Source organism: Oculina patagonica, chromosome 3, assembly GCF_052425735.1.
Source record: "Oculina patagonica isolate OP01 chromosome 3, crgOcupat, whole genome shotgun sequence".
NCBI lineage: Eukaryota > Metazoa > Cnidaria > Anthozoa > Scleractinia > Oculinidae > Oculina > Oculina patagonica.
In genome coordinates, this window is record NC_135760.1 from 19,578,766 (window position 1) to 19,599,612 (window position 20,847).

The 20,847-nt window shown below is 37.8% G+C and overlaps 2 protein-coding genes and 3 non-coding genes across 5 annotated transcripts; 2 read left to right on the top strand and 3 right to left on the bottom strand.

The window, feature by feature from the left end:
- Positions 1-11: 11 nt before the first annotated feature.
- LOC144647541 (vitrin-like) lies at positions 12-2,929 on the bottom strand. Its single transcript, XM_078507335.1, has 4 exons — positions 2,856-2,929; positions 1,773-1,799; positions 471-1,034; positions 12-112 (listed from the first exon to the last, which is right to left on the bottom strand). The coding sequence occupies exons 2-4, from the start codon at positions 1,774-1,776 to the stop codon at positions 12-14; spliced, it is 669 nt and encodes a 222-aa protein (XP_078363461.1). The 5' UTR covers positions 1,777-1,799; positions 2,856-2,929.
- Positions 2,930-11,969: 9,040 nt separating this feature from the next.
- On the bottom strand, positions 11,970-16,607 carry LOC144645394 (vitrin-like). Its single transcript, XM_078504962.1, has 7 exons — positions 16,252-16,607; positions 15,621-15,644; positions 14,971-15,166; positions 14,386-14,556; positions 13,710-13,909; positions 12,657-12,725; positions 11,970-12,321 (listed from the first exon to the last, which is right to left on the bottom strand). Exons 1-7 carry the CDS (start codon positions 16,514-16,516, stop codon positions 12,272-12,274), a joined length of 975 nt encoding a protein of 324 aa, XP_078361088.1. The 5' UTR covers positions 16,517-16,607; the 3' UTR covers positions 11,970-12,271.
- A 2,477-nt stretch (positions 16,608-19,084) lies between these two features.
- On the top strand, positions 19,085-19,157 carry Trnak-uuu (transfer RNA lysine (anticodon UUU)). The gene has a single exon. It is a non-coding gene; the product is annotated as a tRNA-Lys (tRNA).
- Positions 19,158-19,815: 658 nt separating this feature from the next.
- On the bottom strand, positions 19,816-19,887 carry Trnad-guc (transfer RNA aspartic acid (anticodon GUC)). The gene has a single exon. It is a non-coding gene; the product is annotated as a tRNA-Asp (tRNA).
- Positions 19,888-20,653: 766 nt separating this feature from the next.
- On the top strand, positions 20,654-20,726 carry Trnak-uuu (transfer RNA lysine (anticodon UUU)). The gene has a single exon. It is a non-coding gene; the product is annotated as a tRNA-Lys (tRNA).
- The last annotated feature ends 121 nt before the right edge of the window (positions 20,727-20,847 follow it).

Genomic DNA, 20,847 nt, shown 5'->3' on the forward strand with positions numbered 1-20,847 from the left:
GGATATATCTGTTACCAAAGGCTGCAAATCAAAACTAAGTGCTTACTTGTAGGTCTGGTGATTGGACAGAGGCAGACACGGTGCTTCGCTGGTAAAAGGTTTCCTCCAGTTCCTGCAGGTGAATCACAACAAGAATTATTAACACTATCGTCATGTTACGCAAAAAGTAGTCTCATTGCATGCAAATGTGATGTGATGACGTTAATCTAGTAGACCATAGATTTTATCCACACAGTATGACGTCATAATTTCCCTAAAATTCGGGCATCAAAACGAAAGGCGCTGGCTTATAACGAGTATTTAGTGAGGATAATTCTTGCTAGATTATGTTCAACCTCATCAAAATTGTTATTAATTGCGTCTTTGATAAACAAATTCAACGTTATGCAGTCCAACTACTCTGTGTACGGGACACTTTTGTTCACTTGTTGAAACGCCTTCAGTGTAAACGAAAAAGAAGCTAAACCTACCCAAGCAAATAGCGTTTCTTAGTTCGTTGACCACGATGCCTAAATGAGTCCAGTCCGCGGTGAAGATATGATTCTTGCGAGGCGGAGAAGCCATTATATCTAACTGACGACCATTAATGTACCGTCCCACCCCTACACAGTAGATCCGCACCCCACGAGCCTTTAAAGCATTTGATGGCGCTGCAACGTCATCCATCGAGCTGCCGTCGGTAATAACCACGACAACCTTAGTGGTTCTTGTGCGCCTGGGGTTCTTACGAAACAGCTGATTTTGTGCCATCAGCAAGGCCCTGCCAATACGGCTCCCTGATTTCGGATATTGGACCCCCTTATTGAACCTGTTAAATACAGCGCCGTTGTTCGTGTAACTGTTGAAGCCGAAAAGCAGATAGGGCTTGGTACCGAACACGATTGTTCCCACGCGTGTGTTAGTCCGGGAGACTGTAAAACCGAGAACGACGTCCCGGACGAAATCAACCAATCGCCTGAAGTTGCCAATGCCGTATCGCTCGACACTGGCGGAGCCGTCGACCAGAAAAGCGAGATCTATGGCTGTATGGCATGCTGTCGAGAAACAAACAAAAAACAAACATCTAGACAAATATTACCCAACACAAAAGTTAACCTGTGTCCACAGCCGTCTCGCATGAGATATTGGGCTTTGCTGCCGGCATGCCATGGTAACAGAGCGTAATACGAGACAGCTACATAAGCATTGGAGTAACATAAAAAGCTGTTTTTATCCTAGCTTTCACTTAAAATCTAATCTTATTTCAGTTGGAACACTACTTGAAACAAAATTATCAAATATATAGCTTTTCGCCTATTTAAACAAGAAATTTCGGTATAAGAAGGGCCTGGTCTAGTTATTCCAACTTTCTACTAACTTTCTGTCAATTTAAACATTGTACCAGTTGTTTGTTATTCTGCAATCATGTTTTTTTTTATTATTATTTCACAAGTTGTGTAAGTATGCTCCAGCTTAGTGCAAAATATAGACTGTGCCATTTCTTTTATATTGGAACTCAGTTTCAAAGAGAGTATCAGGGTTAATCAAGCAATCTATCCTACCACACATGAGATGGACAAATCACTGTACTGTGTGACTGCTGAGACACAGCACCTGGCAGGCCAGGACCCATCGGAGATCAGACAGGTTCGCAGGAAGATTAGAACTTTCAATACAAATATATTTAGCAAGTTTTGTTTTAACAGGCCGGGCTGCAAATTCAGGTGAAGAAGAGAACATTGATTTTCATTGTTTGGGCTTCAAGATTAAAATATTGTAGGGATCATACTTACTCATAGGAGCTGTAGGCTTCAAGGTTGCTAGAGAGAACAAAATAAAATTCGTTAGCTACGTTGTAGTTTGTTTACAACACAAAGGAAAAGGTATATTAATAGTTTTATAACTACGTAGAAAAAGCATAAAAAAGGTGAGGTGATAAAACCTGTTAATAACAAAGACGGGAAAATAAGGCTATTTTTTCAAGATTCGTCATCCGTGACGAAGTTCTTTTAACATTGCATTACATTGCGTTACTTGTTGCGTTACAGACATAGCCTGTCTGAATGGGTGGTAGGTATATAAAATAACAAACAAACTCAGGTACTGTCTCGACGAATTACAGTGTAATTTAGAGTTACATCATCTGCTATGTTTGTTCCTCTGTGCCAAGCAATTAAATACAACAATAAAATTCGGACGTGCACCGAGACAAGGATATTTGAAAGCCAACAGCGTGCACAAATACGATATGTATATATTAAATATCAATATAAATAATATTTGCAGCTATTGCTTCTGATAATTGTGATAAACCGCCTCTTCCGTTGTACTACGTATACCGTTTACACTTATTTATAGCATACGTACTGAAAGCAAACCCAATTCAGTAGAAAGCAAATACAATTCAATAGAACATTGCATCAACAACAATCGGCTACAAACAAGTCGATCGCCACGTGCACAACTTCATGAAAAACACGACGAGATTAACAAATCTAAATACATGTACCTTTCCTTTCGGCTGAAATTTCTTAAGTCATCCATCTTCTTGTTTACAGAAATCGACATTCTCCACGAAATCACGAAACAGCCGTCGAATTTCTAAGAAATTTAAAGTTCTTTACGCGATCGGAGAACACCGTTTATTCAGGGAGCGGGAAACTTGCGTGACCGCCGTGACAGAGTATTGGTAGCCGCTGGCCAAATGCGGATGTGCAATCCAAAAGACCCAAAAAGGCGCAATAATTTTCAAGAAAATTACAATTAATTTGAGCTAATTTTGTAGGTCTGTGAAACAAGGACGGGTTATATTTGAGGCAATTGAGGGCGGATTATGAGTGAAGAGTTAAAAAAAAATGGTTTTTCAAAATACTTACGACAAACAGGGCATCTTCCTCTAAAAGGGGTAACAAGCTTTGGTCTCGGTGGACGCACATTGAGAACTTCAAGATCCGTTTGACTGGAAGGGAATTCTTCGCTTATTGCATCGTTGCTCTGCTCATCGATATTTGGTTCTGAGTCAGTTTTGTTCGCTGAAACTTCGTTCAGAAGGGCTTGTTTATCTGCTTCATTCTCCGCAATAACGGCGTCCTCTTCTACTTCGTCTCTGAAGGGATTCAAGTCAGGCTTCCTACCATTATCAATGGGCTTCTCTTCGGGAAGCTGCGCCCAAGGGTTGGTGCCTTCCGACTTGTTTACATGAACCTTGCTTGCCTCAGGCGCGGAGGAGGGTTGCTCCGTTGGTGGTGGTGTGGTTGGTTGAGCCGTCGTTGGGGTCAGATTCGTTTGAGCAATACTTTCCTTGGAAATAGCACCTTCTGTTTCATCGTTCTTTGCAGTGACCGAAGTGTTTGCCTTGCTGAATCTATTTCGGGAAAAATAGATGTCATTTGAGAACGAGGAAAATTAAAATTCACAATACAAAATCTGCAAAGTTGAAACAATTACTCACCGGTAAACCTCGTTTCCCCAAGGCCCTCCCTCGCCATCGGCTAAGTAAAGAAAACACATCGACTTAATTAGTTTCTTATCAATAAGAATGAGCTAAGTCGGTCTGAAAAGGGGTTACTGTCAACTGAAAAGAATTAAGCTTGGATAGATTTTAATCGTATGTTTTTTTAGGCTAACATTTTAATGGAAACTAGGAGCACGATGCCAACGCTTACTGCTTGTTCATCCACTTCTAATGTCTGTTCTAGCAAAACAAAGTTAAATAAAAAAATAAAAATAAAAAAAGGTTGTGAAACAAGGTTTGAAACAAATTGGAAACAAGCAAAAATTTTTTTACGTCTGCCTGCTCGATCTTGGCGAAAATGCCTTTTATGTGCCAAACGTATATCTTTTTCGGCTGTGTAGAAAATCGGACGACTGTACATTTTGCCGATTATTCCAGTTAATTTTTTGCCAAATGCACACAATTTGACAGATATCTTGCCGGTAAGCATTTTATTTGCCTGTACCTTTACATGAATCACTGACACCATATTTCATGTATGTCTGGTCGGCGTCTTTCCCAGAGAAACACTGGCCTCCATTTTGAAGGGAGAAAATGGTGAAACTATTGTCCAAAGCTGCTTCGGCACATTTCATAAGGGCGTTGGTTCTCTTCTTGTAATCAGGCTCAAAAAGCATCGCGTGTTTCTTTTCCATTATGGGGATGGCTCGCTCCCAGGTGTCTTTCCAGCAACCCAGACTCTTGAAACCTGAGTAGGAGAAGCAGTTCAGTGTCGGCATTGTTATGAACAGCGAGAAAAACTTGAACTAGAAGGGGAAAGGGGAAGAGGGGAAGGGGAAGGATTCCCCTCCCTTCTCCCCACCCCCCACCCCACTCTGTTTTCACTCCTCAATTCCCTCAATCCTCCTACTACCCCCTTCCCCTTCTTACGCCTGCTACGTATTTTATAAATATTCAGACTTGATTTTGTGTCATCGCTAGCCTAAAACTAGCTACCAAACCCATAACTACGCGCTTTTTTCACGTAAATACAGTTGTGAGTTACGAGTTGTGATTCAGTAAATCCTAATCGCTTTTTGGCGTTCTTTTTGTCCTAAAAGAGGTAAAGATGTAATGATGAGCTTGGGCCACGTTATTCTTATAATTAGGCCGATTAACACTAGATAAAATGTTGATTGAGGGGTTAAATTTCTCTTGTACAAAAACGTTTTTACTGCTTATATTTTGTGGAGTTTGAGACAAGGTCATGGCAAAACTGAAGAACAAAAAATATAAAAAGAAAACCTCAATAAAGAGTTGAAAAACTAAAATCAAAATTTACGCTAATCTTGGATTAGCTTAACCGTGCTTTGCGGAACAATCCGGCCAAGGATTCAATGTCAACCATTTCATGTACTTAAGTAGTATATTAGTAGGGTATCTTTTCTATTGCATTGCTCTGTAAATAAAAAGAAAGATAGGAGTCTGATGAGCTCCACCCTTCCGCTGCATAGCAATCCCAAAGCGGACGAGTAAATGAAATTAGTGTCGTATAGGACTGAGCCTGCGTCAATCCATTTTTCCACTTTCTTGAAACTTCAAATACAACTGAACAACAGCAACGAAAACGACGACAAGAACAACAACTAAGAATTTCACGTACTACTTCCTCGCAGATGATACACTTGATCTCTGTTGGGTTGCAGTTTCAGTTTTTCCTTGTCATCTTCAGGGTGCTTGTCATGTAACGGAATTTGCGGCTGCGTGGGCTGTGCCGGCTCATCCTGAATGGGAACAGAGAGCACCGCTGCCGGTTGTGATGGGGCTGTTGGCACCGGACCGTCACCAGGGACCATGTTCAACGACAACCCGGCATCCAGTGGGGCGCTTGGTACGTCCGACATCAGAGCTGGGGGACATGGCGGCTTGTCTGTGGGAGTGATAACAGTTTTTTTATTTCATACAACGCAAACAAAAATAACTAAGAAAAAAGTCCAAATTGCACTCTTTAGCTATGTCGTCCTATTGTAAACAGGTTCAGTGTATAAGAAAACACTAAAGAAAGCCCTGGACCTTTTTTGAATGAAATTATGTTTTGCAGATTCTGGAAAGTAAAGCGTCCCGAATGAAGGGACCAACCCACCCCTATGACATTCGTGACATTTTCTCTCGCCGCATGAGGTAACGTAGAGATCCCAGTTCCAAGCACCACTTATAACAACGCCTAGCTCTAACACCATGATTAAACAGTTAATCAGAGACACGCATGAATAAATACGGTAGGTGAAAAGAAAAGTCAGTTATAAAAAGTGGAAATGTTTTACGTACCTGTGCAAAACGTGTTTGCTGGACAGCAAGGGATCCCATCAGCGCCATATTGATTGACAACGTTAGGATAATTATAAGCTGTAGCAAGTTTAAAAAACAACAAAATTTATATGAGAGCAAATAAAATTGAGTTCCTGGTTTAAAGGCAAAAAATAATGTATTATTATTTGACTTTGTTCAATAAAAGTAGTAAAATAATTACGCACCGTAGTGACAGTATAGCGAATGGATGTTTTTGTTTCAATATTCAATTTTTGTGTTTTATTTTTGGTTTTTGCCTTAGAAAAGCAACAACAATATTTTGTTATTTAAATCATAAGTTCCTTTACGCTATTTCCCTTGCATAAATAACTGGGTGTACACGACAAAACAGTTGAGCAATACAATTAAATTCAAGGCGTCACAGTCAATAGGCACTCACCTATATTTTGTCGCTTCTCATTGGTTTGATTTTTCCTAGCTTGATTTGAGGAAACAGTCTTATTTTCCTTGGTAGACACATGGCTAGTAACTAGCAAGAACAAGACAGCTCTTAACAGCGAAGAGCTGAGCATCCTCACCTAAAAAAAAAGAGAATCATAGCCTGAAAACTTCATAAAAAGTGGACATTACACCCCATCTTTGGCGACGCACATATGATAAAAAACTTGCTTGATCGAAAATAAATTATCCTTGCTAATTGCCATTTACGAACTTAATGTTTGTTTTGAAAATTTTGTAGCACACCAGAATGAAGACAATTTGTTTCCAAGTTGTTTTACCCTTGATATCTGTCAACTTGATAATTTGTACTCATGTTTTAAGATGTCGATAACTTTTAGAAATTTTTAAAAGTTACCTACTGCGACTAGGGCTATCCACAAGTTGCTCGAGATTTCCCAAAAAGTTGCCCGTAATTTCTCAAAAAGTTTCTCAAACGTTGCTCCAAAAAACCAAAAAAGTTGCTTCTGATAATAAAAGTTGCTCGAAAGTTGCTCCAAAAAATCCAAACCGCTGCTTCTAATCAAGATAATTTTTCTAAATACATGCTAATTTCCCTTGGAGGATAAGAGTTCTAAGCAGGGTTATACATTTTTACAGCAAAAGAAGTATCTTAAATAACAAGGATTTCTTTAACTGTGAAAAATCGTGAAGATATCGATGACTTCATGTTTGCTGACGAGTTTTGTAATGCTTTAATGCAGAATGAGCCGAAAGTTGAAATGTCTTCAGATGTTCCTCGTAAATCTTCGTAAAACTTCGGAAACGTTCGTATTGCCTTTGAACAACACTCGGGTAATCTTCGGAGATCTTCGGTATGGAAATTGCTCAAAATGCAACAAGTTGCTCGAGAGGAAAAAAGTTGCTCGAAGGGGAAAAAGTTGCTCGAAACATAAAAAGTTGCCAAAAAGTTGCCGAGCAACTTGTGGAAAGCCCTAACTGCGACCATATTTGTCAAGTGAAAGTACATCTCAGTTCAAGCAGTTAACGCACGCAGTTAACGCAGCTCTTGCGAGTACATATAAGCACAAAAACACTCAAAAAGAGTAAAACGAAACATAATATGAAACTAAAAGAACACAATAATTATCTTTCCGATTTACTGACAAGTAAACAGGTCAGTGACTTTTAATCTTGAAATTTATTTAAGAATTATGTTCGTGATTAGCGTTTACGGAGATGTGACCACTAACTTCGCACTGGGCCTCATAGTACCAAGCAACTAGTTAATGTGCATTTGCAACATTTACAAGGGAAAAAGCATCATATTTGAGACATTGTTCAACTCGCAAACCAAGTACAACTTGTATTACATGTTGGAAGCAAATTTTAGCTCTTTTGCAATGGAATATACCATTATTATAGTTATGCTAAGCCGCCGACCTGTTTCAGTAGTGTCTTTCTGATATAAACGTTTAAATGTACCCTATTCCTCTACAAAAAATATATGTTCCCTCCTTTTTGCATCGTAATTTGCAAAATCAATTTTATGTACTTCAAATCGACAAACCTAAAGCTTTGCGGAGATAGGCCCGGAAAAAGGCCAATACTCGCTAGCTACGATCACGGATAGATTCGAGTGAAGTACTGGAAACTACAAAGAGTTAGAAGAGGGGTTTTGTGATCATCAGTATTATATGGACGCGTGTTGAAACGGATTAATTGTATTAATGTTAGAGATTTGTTTCACCCAATGACAAAAGCAATTCACGCCTTTAGTAATTATGTAATAATTTCAGTAAAACATCGACAAAATTTATTTTGCCAAAGGCTGAAACTTTGAACTTAATGTAAGCATAAGATCTCCAAGAAAATAGTATTTAGCATTATGATTTTGTTAAACTAACAAAAATATTGAAAATGTATAGTACATGAAGACTTGCAGTCTCAGTTTTGGCTACTTGTTTTGTGTTAATTCAAGAACGAAAGTGTTAATTCTCATTCGATAAATTTTTAAAACGTTAAATAATCAAAAATCGTAAGATTAACTTAACTAAGTAACTCGTTAATTCTAGGCATAGCTCATGCCTTTGAGCAACTTTAAATCAACGTATTCTTATTATCATTTCAAGCGGCCGGCGAAATAAATTTAGCCATAACTGAAATTATATATTGTATAAAGTTTAGGCAAAGATAAACCATAGTTCTGAACTTATGTTATCTTCTTATTAGAATCTAAAAAAACGTACAATTTAAATTAACTTACCTCGCCTAAATTGATTACCGTGTCCTTGGCGTTAATCCATTTTCAAAGACAAATTTAACTTTCGTGCAAACAAAGAAACCGTTTCCCTTTTCATTTATTAAAGTGTCTTTAATTTATCGGTCAATATCAAAATAATATCCGTAACCTGGTACTTGTTAACAGCTGCCTTGCGAAAGGTCGATTACGATAAACAACCAGCATAGTTTAATTTAAACAATTGATATTATTCGAAAAGTCTAGATACGGCTTTTACAAGCACGTGCGGTTCTGTTCTGTAAACTATGGTGAAAAATATATATTACATCCTGAAACTTAACAAACAGGTTTCAGTTCAAATAATTGCAAACCGACTTTTTTAATTCTATGTCTCTAACAGTGTCAAGAATGTTCATGCATGTTTTGATAGTTGTCAGCGTGAGTGCAGAGCAAGTCTTTTTAATCTTTCAGAAAAGTGGCCAGTCGGCAAAAAACTCAGAACGAGAACCGCCAAGACACTTTTTTTGGTTGAAATAATCATTGCAAATCGACTCTTTTGTGTTATGCCACTAAAAGTATTTAGAAGTTTTGTAAAAGCACATCGTTCGTAGTTATGTCCATGTATGTTTTGATGTGGCTGCACGTGTAGCAGGGCAGGTCCTTTTAATGTTTACAAAAGCAATTAGTCGGGAAGCACATCGAAACAAGTGCCGTTATGTTTTAGCCAAAATCGTCACAGGAGCACCCGAAAAACCCTCGGAAAATCGATTATTATCGACCAATCAAAAAACAGTCCGAGTAGTTCCGAATATTGGAAAGTTCTCGAGTTTTCTCAGTGGCGCCATCGGGACGAGACAAAACACGTGATCGGCCGAATTCGTAGCAAAACTTTGTCCTCTCGAATAGAATACAGGCCTTTAGCTTTATTCAGTTACTGAGGAGAAAGAAAATTTTAATTTTCTTTCTTTAGTTAAAACTAAACTAGCATTTGGGCTGTAGAAAGATTAGAAGATACCTGCAATGATCTGATGATTGCACCCATTCATGACGAGCTTCAGTTGGGAAAGAAAATCGCAGCATGCATTTATTCAAGGCGTTATAATACGCAAATCATTTCTGTCAGCAACATGTAGAGTTCTATCAACACCTGTCCCGATTGTGCTCGGCAACTTTTGAGCAACGTTTCATCTTTCGAGCAACTTTTTGCAATTTCTAGACCGAATATTTCCGAGAATTGTCCCATTGTTGTTCGAAGGCCATACGGACGTTTCCAAGCATTTTTCGAACGTTTCCGAAAATTACCGAAAGTTGCCGAAGATTTCCGAGGAAGTTCAAAAGATGCTTCAACTTTCAGATCATGCAAACATGACGTCATCGGTATCTTCACGATTTTTATTTGTAAAAGAAATTTTGGTAATTCAACAAGATATTTCTTTGCAGTTAAATTGCACGAAAATACTTATTTGCAAGCAACGTTTTCGATTTTTTTGAGCAACGTTCGAGCAGCTTTTTGGATTGTGAACCACTTTTTAGCAACTTTTTGACATTCCAGTGAGCAACTTTCCAGCATTTTACGAGCAAAATCGGGACAGGCCTACGGCCATTATGCCACTTAATACACACCCTCTTTCAAAGTGACTCTTCTTAGTCTTTTGCAAAAGGATAAATACAGTGAAACCTCGATTTAACGAAGTGCCAAGGGACCGGGGAAATTTGTTCGTTATATCGAAAACCTCGATATAACGAATTTGTGGATAAACAACCAAAATGCTCGTTATATCGAGGTATAGTTAATAATTGTTTTTCACGCTGTTACGTTGCCGCTACCCAGCATTTACTGATCTGAACGACTGTCAAAAATAACATTTGTGCTTTGATGCCTAATATCCACATAGGTATAGACGTATGTCTTTGAGGTTGTTCTCGCGTTAGGATTAAAGTATTGTCATCCTTGTTTGTCTGTTTTTCATCGTATGTCTAAATCCATTATATCGAGGTACATTTTACGGCTGGGCTTCCGGATTGTGTTTGTTATAACGAGGATTTCGTTATATCGAGGTCCTGTTCATTAACAACTGTAATTTTTTCCGGGCTTAAGAATATCCTTCGTTATACCGAGGACTTCGTTAATTATATAGAGGTTCGTTAAATCGAGGTTCCGCTTTATGTAGGGTTAACTTTTACGTAACGGGAAAATGGAAAAGGAAGAAGAACTAGAAAGATACCATATTTATTAAAATCGATTTAACTGATTTGCTTTATTTTAAAATAAAATAAAATATTAAATAAATTTAGCCACTAGCACTTGAGCCCGCAATCCAATGTAAACCATTATTTGGTCAGCGGTAAGCTTAAAAAATCCGACCTCGATTAGTTCTATATGTGAGCCCGCGATATGGTCATGTGGTACTGGTCAGCGGAAACCTTGTTTTGACAGCTGTCAATTGATCATGACATGGATGTCCAATATCAAAGATGTAAGCTGGCGTTAACCATAACCTTTCTGGATTATAGCCGCCATGTTGGGGCAACTTCGTCGCACGCGCCCGCGAACCATGCCGCTAGCCATGATGACCATGAAAAAACAAAAGCATTGGTCTGTTAATTTTCTATGGGAATGGGCTCTGCTCTGCGGCCCTTCCGGCCGCCGGGAGCTTCGATATTAGCGGAGCTCCTAAGCGTAGCACCATAACCATGAAAGAATGAACACTATCGAAATGAGTTTTCATGGTCAACATGGATAGCGGCATGGTTCGCGGGCGCGTACGTACGGCGTACATACGTACGGAGTCGCGCAACATGGCGGCCATAGTGAAGCAAGAAGGCCGTATAAAGGCGGCCGTATAAAGGCGGCCGTATAAAGGCGGCCTTTAAAATTTAAAGAGGTTTGAAAAGAAAAACAAGAAGCAATGAAACAAAATGTGGCTGAAAATTACGTGTAGAAAGTAATCGACCGCCAAAAAAGTGGACATTGAGAGCCATAATCGATCGATGACTTTCGTGTCTATCTGTAAAGCCAGCATCGTACATAAGGAGCATTCGAAAGCTAAATCGGGTTAATAGAATAAACAAACCATTTTATTGCTACAGGGTAAAAAAAGAAAAAAAAAAGGAAAAAAGAAAAAAAAAAACTTTTGAACTCACGACCTCCGGATCCGCAGACTGGCACCTTACCGATTGAGCTAATCCGACAGACTCTGTAAAGCACGTTGAATATATCCTATATCAATGTAATAGATATTGTGGAGTCTACTTAACTGCTGCGAAACTATAACAGGATCGCGAAACTATTTTCTATTGCTAGAAAGCAGATAATTTACTGTACTCTAAAGTAATTTTTCGTGCCACGAGTAATGATTTTGCCCCGCTTTAAGATTATTATTTTCGTCGTACTGCTGACATTCAGTATATAACCGTGAGCTATTTAAATTTGTGTCGCACCTATAAACCGCCATAAACATTAGTACTTTGGCCGCTTATTCACTAGAATGAAAACATTGTAAGCTCCAGTGAAAATTAAATAAATGGGGAGCTCCGCTTTTAGGCTTGCCTAAATCTATATATTATTTAAACAACCTTGTGGTCCTAAAGCATGGTTGATCACAAAAAAAGAGGTATTATTTGCTAATCTCGAAAAGAAACAGGAAATAAAAGTATGAGCAAACAATATTAGCATTATTTTCGTTTACTATTAATTGTTTTTTGGTGGCCGTATATGCATGGAAACAAAAGTTCGACTGCAGGCGCACCCTGACTTCCTACTTCCTTCCCATACTGAGTCTCAACAAGCAAGTTAGCTGTGTCCAGCTTGTAGGCAGTTCCTTGGCTTCAAAGTGTAACAATATCAACAAAGAAGGTTTAAAACATCCTCAATTATGCACTTCTTCCTCTGTGGATTTTGATGCGTCGGAGTTACAAACTAAGGAATAAAAAAAAAAATGAAATATAAGTTTTAGTACTGATCGGATGACCGTAGAATAGACAGAATCAATGTTTCCCTAGTGCCAGACGGGTTTAAGTCTTCCTTTTCACTGCTATCGCTAGTAATCATTTTTGAAATCACTAGGACACTCCCCGGGGAAATTACAAATGCAGACCCAGATTAAATAATTTTCTGCGCGTAACTTTATTTTTACAAGACAGTCATTAGGTAACCGACCTAAAGTCATGATCACTGTCTTTTTATAGCTTCATCACATACATCATGAGACATCTTCAAAGACGTTGAACTCTCGTTCAATTCTCACGACTCACTTGGTTCTTTACTTCCTTGTTTGCAGAGGCACTGTTTATTTCCAGGCTTCTTTAAGAAACCGCCAACTCCTGGAAAAAACAACAACAAAAAAAACAATATTAGACAGTCCACTGAAGCAAACGGCAGCGAGAAAACATGTTGCTTAATTAGAAAGAGAGAACGCAGTGTCATCTCCCCCCAAGATTAAAATAAAATTTATGCAAAGAACAAGGGTAGTTATATATCTAGAGTTGTCAGGAAAGTTTAAAGGATCAGAACATCGAGCGAATGAACGTCAATCACACTACGATAAAAGCTAAGCTAAAAGGTAACGGAATGATACAATATAGATACTAGTTATGCAACGCTTTCGAGTGGTATACTATGGAATATCCCACGAGTCACTTGTATTTTCTCGGTATACACACGAGCCTTTAGGCGAGTGTGTATACCAAGAAAATATAAGTGACAAGTGGGATATTCCATAGTATACCACGAGAAAGTGTTGTGTAACTATTTTATACCATGCCATAGAAAATACGCCTTCTAAATTTCGTCGAGAATACAATCGCAGCGCACGATGGGAAGGTTGGGTTTCCTGTATTCTGATTGGCTGTATTTTCTATGGTATGGTCTAAATCAATATATGGTACCCCTCTCAGGTTTCATTTCAAGTAGGAACACGGCGAAAATAAAATCTGGGTAATACACAGCTTCTGATCTATTCTTGTTAGGGAGGAGGACGGGAGACAAGATATAATTAATCACTACTTCTTAGAGCAGTTTTCAATTAAGTGTCTTATAACCAAAACCAAAGTAATCACTCTAGCCAATTACAAAGAACACAGACAATTGTCAGGAAAGTTCCCTGGATTGTCTGTGTCGTTTGTGATTGGTCAGAGTAATTACTTTGGTTTTGGTTTTGGTTTTACGACACTCAATTGAAAACTGCTCTATGCAAAACCAATGCAAACGCGAATTACTTTAATTTCGACACTCAAGTAAAAACCGCTCTAAACTGAATGTTAAAAGTACAAGCTTTACAGAGATGATGTCTAGTGTTATTGACCTACCATAACACACACTTCTTACGAGGTCATCTCTTATATACTGCAACTTGTTAAATGGACCAATGAACACATTTTCGCTGACCGGTCTCGAAGACATCATTTCCAGTTGTTTGATATCAAAGTTATACCCAACTCCTACGCCGTAGACGCGCACACCACAATGTTTGAGTTTGTACGCAGGATCGGTCACACTGTCAGTTGATCTGAAACGTCACGCAATCGTTAGTGGCTTTTTACAGTAACACACGGCAACTAACACGTAATGTACAAGTTAAGCATATAAAAACCAAACCAGTTTCTGATTGGCTCATGTACACTGTCCAGTGATTTTTTTTAATGTTAAAAGTATTAAGAAACCAGCACAAATTTAGAAGAAAAACGGATGGACAAAGTCTAAAATTCTGACATGTTTTGCAATCTTTTTTGGTTTCTTTTAGTGGCAAAGTTTTGTCTCTCAGTGGAAGAGTTTTTTTTTCAATAGTTCCTAACAAAATAAACAGAATGAGTTAAAGTTGTAAGTACAAATAAAACTTACATTGAGTAAAATTGATAAATTAAGCTTTTACATGATCCTTCGTTGAAACCATAATTTTTGAGATACTGACTGACCGCGTTCTGATTGGCTAAAATGATTAATGTAACAAATTACTAGATGGACTTTGGAAACAATTTTCTATACCTTCCATCAGTGATAACTATTAAAACTTTAGGGACATCTTTGCGAGTGTTGAATTTCTTGTTAAACAACCGGTGCCCTGCCATACCGAGAGCATAGCCGGTATTTGAACTAGGCAGGTTCTGTGTTGAAGCCTTCTGTAGAGCGCGAACCATAGAAGATTTCCTTTGCTGACTGCAAAGAGAAAGGCAGAGATTTGAAATCAGTATTGGCAACGTTTTACAGCTGTGGTTACTCCAATAGTCTCTTGAGCCACTCCCTGGAAATGAGACTTGAGTTTGATGAGTGGGGGGCTTATTATATTATTATAGACGAGGTGGGATATTTCAAATCGTATATCAGTTAGGAAACACATAATATAGAATAAATTAAGAGACCTTTTAAATGTTTTTGGTTCGGTAACACATTTTCACAAAATAGCAACAGAAAGAAGTAAATTTCGTGGAAGTCTACCCTTAAAAGCGTAAGGTTTTGTTTATAACTTGTCTTGACTTCCCATCTAGGGGCCGGAGGAGAAAAGAGGGATCGAGGAGGGGCTAATTAGAACTTTAAAAGGTATGCAAAGTAATACGGGAGCTCGTAATCTACCTTTCAAAATCAAACAAGAGATCGGTTGTGGCGCCATACGTAACCACGCCAACACGTGTTTTCCTGCGCGAAATTGAAAATTTCCTGACTGTCATTTCAACAAAGTCAAGAATTCTTCTAAAGTTTCCTTTGCCATGTTTCTCTACGCTGGCTGAGGCCTCAACTACAAATCCCAGATCCATCCGGGCATGGCAAACTGCAAAACAATTTAAAAACATCACGTGGGAAGGTTACTATAGGGTTAAATTCAGATTAAAAATAACAAGAAAAAATAGGTTTTCGTCTTAAACGTCACTACCATAATGGTGATGGCAATTCTACAGCGCATTTTCCCGAAGGTCATTGCGCTTCACAGTTACAGCACGGGACGAGATCGGACATCAGCATATTACAGGCGCCTTTGGCAGCCGCTATCCGTCCATGTATATGATCTCGTCCCACCACCCAACCCATGGATACATGTGAATAGGCCAGACCACAACTGACCGGGAATTCCGTGCCCTACTCTTTGCGCTAAGTTATAGATCATTAGTAAACTAAGTTTCCTAGGCTGGACTGGGTTTTGTTGACAATTTGCATCATCTTAAAGTTTTTGCAAATTAACGAACGTTACGGTCTTTATCAAAGAAAATATAATCAATTTAACTTACACGGACCAGGCTTTCTTAACGGAGCTGAAAACAGAACAAAAAAAATTATAAAATTAATTAGTCAATCGGTTTGATCAGTCAGACATTCAGTCCTATCTGGATCGATCGACCAAATCAATTATTCGATCGGTCATTCGATTCAGTCTATGAATTTATTTATCACTCAAACTGCAAATCAACCGGAGCGATTGATCACAACAAATTGATCAGACAAAATCTACAGGTAAAATAATAGCTGAAACAGCTATTTTAAAGCGAAAAACTTTTGGAAGACCTATGATGACTGTGGCAATGATGATGGTGATAATGATGACGATGTGCACAATAATATTGGCGATAATGATGACGACAATGATGTTCATGATGGCGATAACGGCGATATGATGGCGACCATAATGGGCTTTAATTAAGCGTCACGGTATTTGTCATTGTTGTTGACTATGGACGACGCTTTTGCTAGTAATATAATTTAAAAGAAAGTGAAAATTGAACTTTGAGAAAAGGAACCGTTAGCAGACAACCAGCTGTTGCACTTGCTATAACTTTATGCTCAGGAACCGAAATACGCGAACCAACCAACTGAGCTGAGTCAGCTTGAGTCGTGCAACTGATAAAAGAAGGGTAAACTTACGGCACGGGGAGCACCCAGGAAGCCTTGCAGGTTGAGCGTCGTGAAAGAAGTAATTGTGCTTGATAAGTCTTGAATCCTGAGAGTGCTTTCTCAAATAGGAAGTAACATCTTCTTGTTCATAGTTAGTATTAGTGCTATTTGAACTCCGCAAGCTCTGTGAAGTACAATTGTAAAGAACATCGTCGTTCTGTTTGCCCTCTTCAACGTTGTAACCGTAAACAGCTGTGACCAGTAGCCAAGTGAAAACGAGAAAAAACTTCAACATCGTCTTCAGGCCCAAAGAGTTAAATGCCAAAATGAAAACTACTATTTATGTTAGAAACAAATCTGTTTCCGCTCAACCATACAGCGGCCTATCATATAGGCTGGCGAATTTCGAAATCATGGGCGAATTGACCGTTTAACTAGTCTAAATAAGCGATGTTGATATTTTTGATCCAACGGTAGCTCGCCCATGTTCAATATACCTGTCTGAAAATATGAAAAACATGGTTTTATTTAATAAACTTTAATTTAACCGAGAATAAACGCCAAGTTCTAAAGGCCAATTTTAAAGAAGATTATTGTCTACTTCGTAATAAAAACATATATCAAAGAAATGGTTGATGGCCATGGATACTGATGTATTCAATAGTAATAGTTTTCCATGATCCCGGCAAAAGCTATGTGTTAAGCAAAGCCTTATGATAAGTATTTTCAAGGTACACTTCATTACCGCTATCGTAAAGTGGGCGTAAAAACATCCTTATTTTGCCTGGTTGTACACCGCCCTTTCCGCGCCCGTTTACTTAAAAAAAACTTTGCTTGTGGTCACAATTCAAAAACGTTCTCTGAGAATACTTCACGACAAAGACGGTAAAAAGAATCAGTGAAATAATACGAGAAACAATGAACAAAAAACAATTGGGCTGGAAATAAGCAACATAATTTCTTGAAGTGCCATATACTTATTTCGAGCTAAGCTTGTTGATCACTACTAAACTATCTTTCCCGTCAAAGTCTACCTATTTTAGCTTAAAACGTTTGATAGGAATAAGTTTTAGCTCCACAGCGGGAACTCTTTTGTCTGACGTATATTAAATGCAGCGAAACAAATTTCTGTTGTTATTTAACGGGTTAACACCCGCCATAACGACAGGTACTTTTGGTTCACATGATAAACAAAATGGCGGTCAACAACGGATCATATCAACGATTCATTTAAAGGAGCTAAGTCACGAGGTTTTCGCAGATTTTTGGTCTAAACTGTTCTGAAATTAGTGGTAGGCAACCTAACCCATAAAAAACATCTTTGAAAAGGAGGATGAAACCTTAATTTGCGGTTAGAAATCAAGCTATGGCTATAAATATCGATTTTTTGAAGACGCGGGAAAACAACTTGAAAGTCTTACTTTTTCAAGTTGCAATCCATTTCTGATCCGAGCCATCCGCAGCCAAAGATGCTTGTTAACAGTTTCAGTGCTCTAACAAAGCAATCTTTAATACAAGTGGACTATTAATTTTAGCTGGGTTTCCTGTGACACAAATATAAATTTTGGCTGTTCAAAAATGTGGTTAACCGTGACATGGTCCCTTTAACTTATAAAGTCAATATATGAACTGATCTACCCTTGAGACAAGTAATAAATTTGTTTTAATAAAATACCTTTTGAAAAAAGGGCCTCTAACTATTGTTCATTGCTCGTTAAGTGGCAGTTTCTCTTAAAGCGGTCCATCGCATTTCGGGTCGGAAAAAGTTTTCCCTCAAACTTTGCCCAGTGAACTATCTTAGGTTGTAAGTAAATGCAACGACTTTAGTTTTTGGAAATACGTTAAAATATATTTTTTAGAGCTCTCAACAGAAAAGGCTGCAAAAGGCCTAATTTTGAGCTTGGCCAGAACGAGAAATTTCATAAGTTGACGAGCTTGCCACTCAAAAACAACCAAACGCACCAAATTATTATTATTATTCCTAAGATAAGTGGTCGTTCAAAGGTTGGAAACGCATGTTGATTTTGATATATTTTGATTTACGGGTCCGTGAAAATTTAAATATCAGCAACCGTTAGATCGCTTTTTGTAAACATGCAAAAGTATGGTGTATTCGCCGGCCTTTATTTCACGAGTCCAGACCATCCCATTCTAAATTCCAACTGAATCCTACTAAACAGATGTTAGGAAGCATAGAAATATAAAAATACCTTGCACTTTTTATCTTCCTTTGCCACAGCGACTTCGAACATTTCGTGCTTATGCGAGTAAGTAAGCTCATTTGCATAATGTGTATGAAATACTCGCATAAGCACGAAATGTTCGAAGTCGCTGTGGCAAAGGAAGATAAAAAGTGCAAGGTATTTTTATATTTCTATGCTTCTTAACATCTGTTTAGTAGGATTCAGTTGGAATTTAGAATGGTCTGGTCTGGACTCGTGAAATAAAGGCCAGCGAATACACCATACTTTTGCATGTTTACAAAAAGCGGTTGCTGATATTAATATTTAAATTTTCACGGACCGGTAAATCAAAATATATCAAAATTAACATGCGTTTCCAACCTTTGAACGACCACTTATCTTAGGAATAATAATAATAATTTGGTGCGTTTGGTTGTTTTTGAGTGGCAAGCTCGTCAACTTATGAAATTTCTCGTTCTGGCCAAGCTCAAAATCAGACCTTTTGCAGCCTTCACTGTTGAGAGCTCTAAAAAATATATTTTAACGTATTTCCAAAAACTAAAGTCATTGCATTTACTTACAACCTAAGATAGTTCACTGGGCAAAGTTTGAGGAAAAAATTTTTTTCGAACCCGAAATGCGATGGACCGCTTTAAGAGAAACTGCCACTTAACATGTGAGCCCGGTTAGCTCAGTCGGTAGAGCATCAGACTTTTAATCTGAGGGTCATGGGTTCAAGTCCCATATCGGGCGAGCTTATAATTTTGTTTTATTTTTTATTTCAAAATCATAGTTGCATTTGATTTTTAGGCAGATTCGCACTTTTCTTTAACTTTTGTACAGTTTTCAATTCTTTTTCGCTTTCACATACGTCCGTCTTTCACAGTAGTTATATATAAGATTTTGACCGAGTGGGAATATTAAGCCTTAAGTTGATCATAAAGTGGGCGTAGTAAAGTTTTCAGAATTAAATGACAATATTTCGCCACTTCGCAAGATGATCAATAGGTGAAAGTTGATCTCAATAGTTAATTTAAGACCCGAAGTTTTCAAAAGAAAATAGCGCTGTTCAAATACCCGACTGGTCAACTTTCGATCGAATGCGCGAGGCCTGAGCGCTGACAACAAAAAATCAAATTTTCGATAAATTTTTAAATGTCCAAAGTTTTCTTTAGATGTCCGCTTAATTTAATCAAGCTTTTATGCAAGATAAGAATTCTGTTTCTATATTGTATTCGAAATTAAATAAGTAAAATATAATATAATAAAATAAAATAAATTGAAATAAAGTGATAAAAAAATAAAGTAAAATAATAAAATAAAGAAATATAATAAATTAAATAATAAAATAAAATAGCAAAATGAAATAAAAAAGTAGAACAACATAAGAATGAAAAATAAAAAACTCATCCTCCCCGGCGGGGAATCGAACCCCGGTCTCCCGCGTGACAGGCGGGGATACTCACCACTATACTACCGAGGATTAGATATCTTTTCGATGAAATTTTGAAACCAAATTATAAAGTGCTCCAGACGTAGGTCTTCTGAAAGTGGATAGAAAATCATTTCCGATCATTTTTGTTTCTGATACTTAATTAAGCACTCTAAACGCATTTAACTACTAAGAAATGCTTGGTCATACAAATGAATCTCTCTGACCAGCTAGTTATTAGATTTTGTAACCAATTCGAATTACATTGTTTCTTTATTTCATGATTTATTTTTCAGTTGCCATGATTTATTGTCTGGTCAAAGGTCGATCAAGCAGTGAGAGACTTGATCGTTCTATTCTCTATAATTGCAGGCATTATAACTTCACAACCATCATGTTTCATGACAATTGTTTTGATTTTCCAAGGGTATACCTGCCATTACCCAGGTCCCTCTCGGTAACTTCGTATTTTTAATAAGAAGCTTCAAAACTGTCAGTTAAAAACAGGCAACACCACGTTATTAAAACGATAATTTTAGGTCAACTTAGGTTCCAGCTAATATTAGAGAGGTTAAGCATGACGTTTACGACAAACGGCCAAAATTGAACTTTTGGTGTCTGATTTTAGCCGTTTGTACAATTTAGGGAAATTATTTGCATTTACTGTTATTAAGGGATTTTTTTTCCTTTTTCTCGACTGGCTTAATTTAAGTACTAAAGAAAAAGTAAGCAAAATCCGAATTATTTTCACCGTTTGCCGTTTGCCGTTAACGTCATGCTTAACCACTCTAATTTTTAATGATGTTGAAATATGTGAGCCCGGTTAGCTCAGTCGGTAGAGCATCAGACTTTTAATCTGAGGGTCATGGGTTCAAGTCCCATATCGGGCGCACAATAATTTTTTTTTAAAAAAATTGGTTACTATTTTTTTGCTGTACGGTGTTGTGTCACCGGAAAAAATTCAATTTATAATAATGCGTGGATTGATAAATATTTTCGTAATGTTTGTTA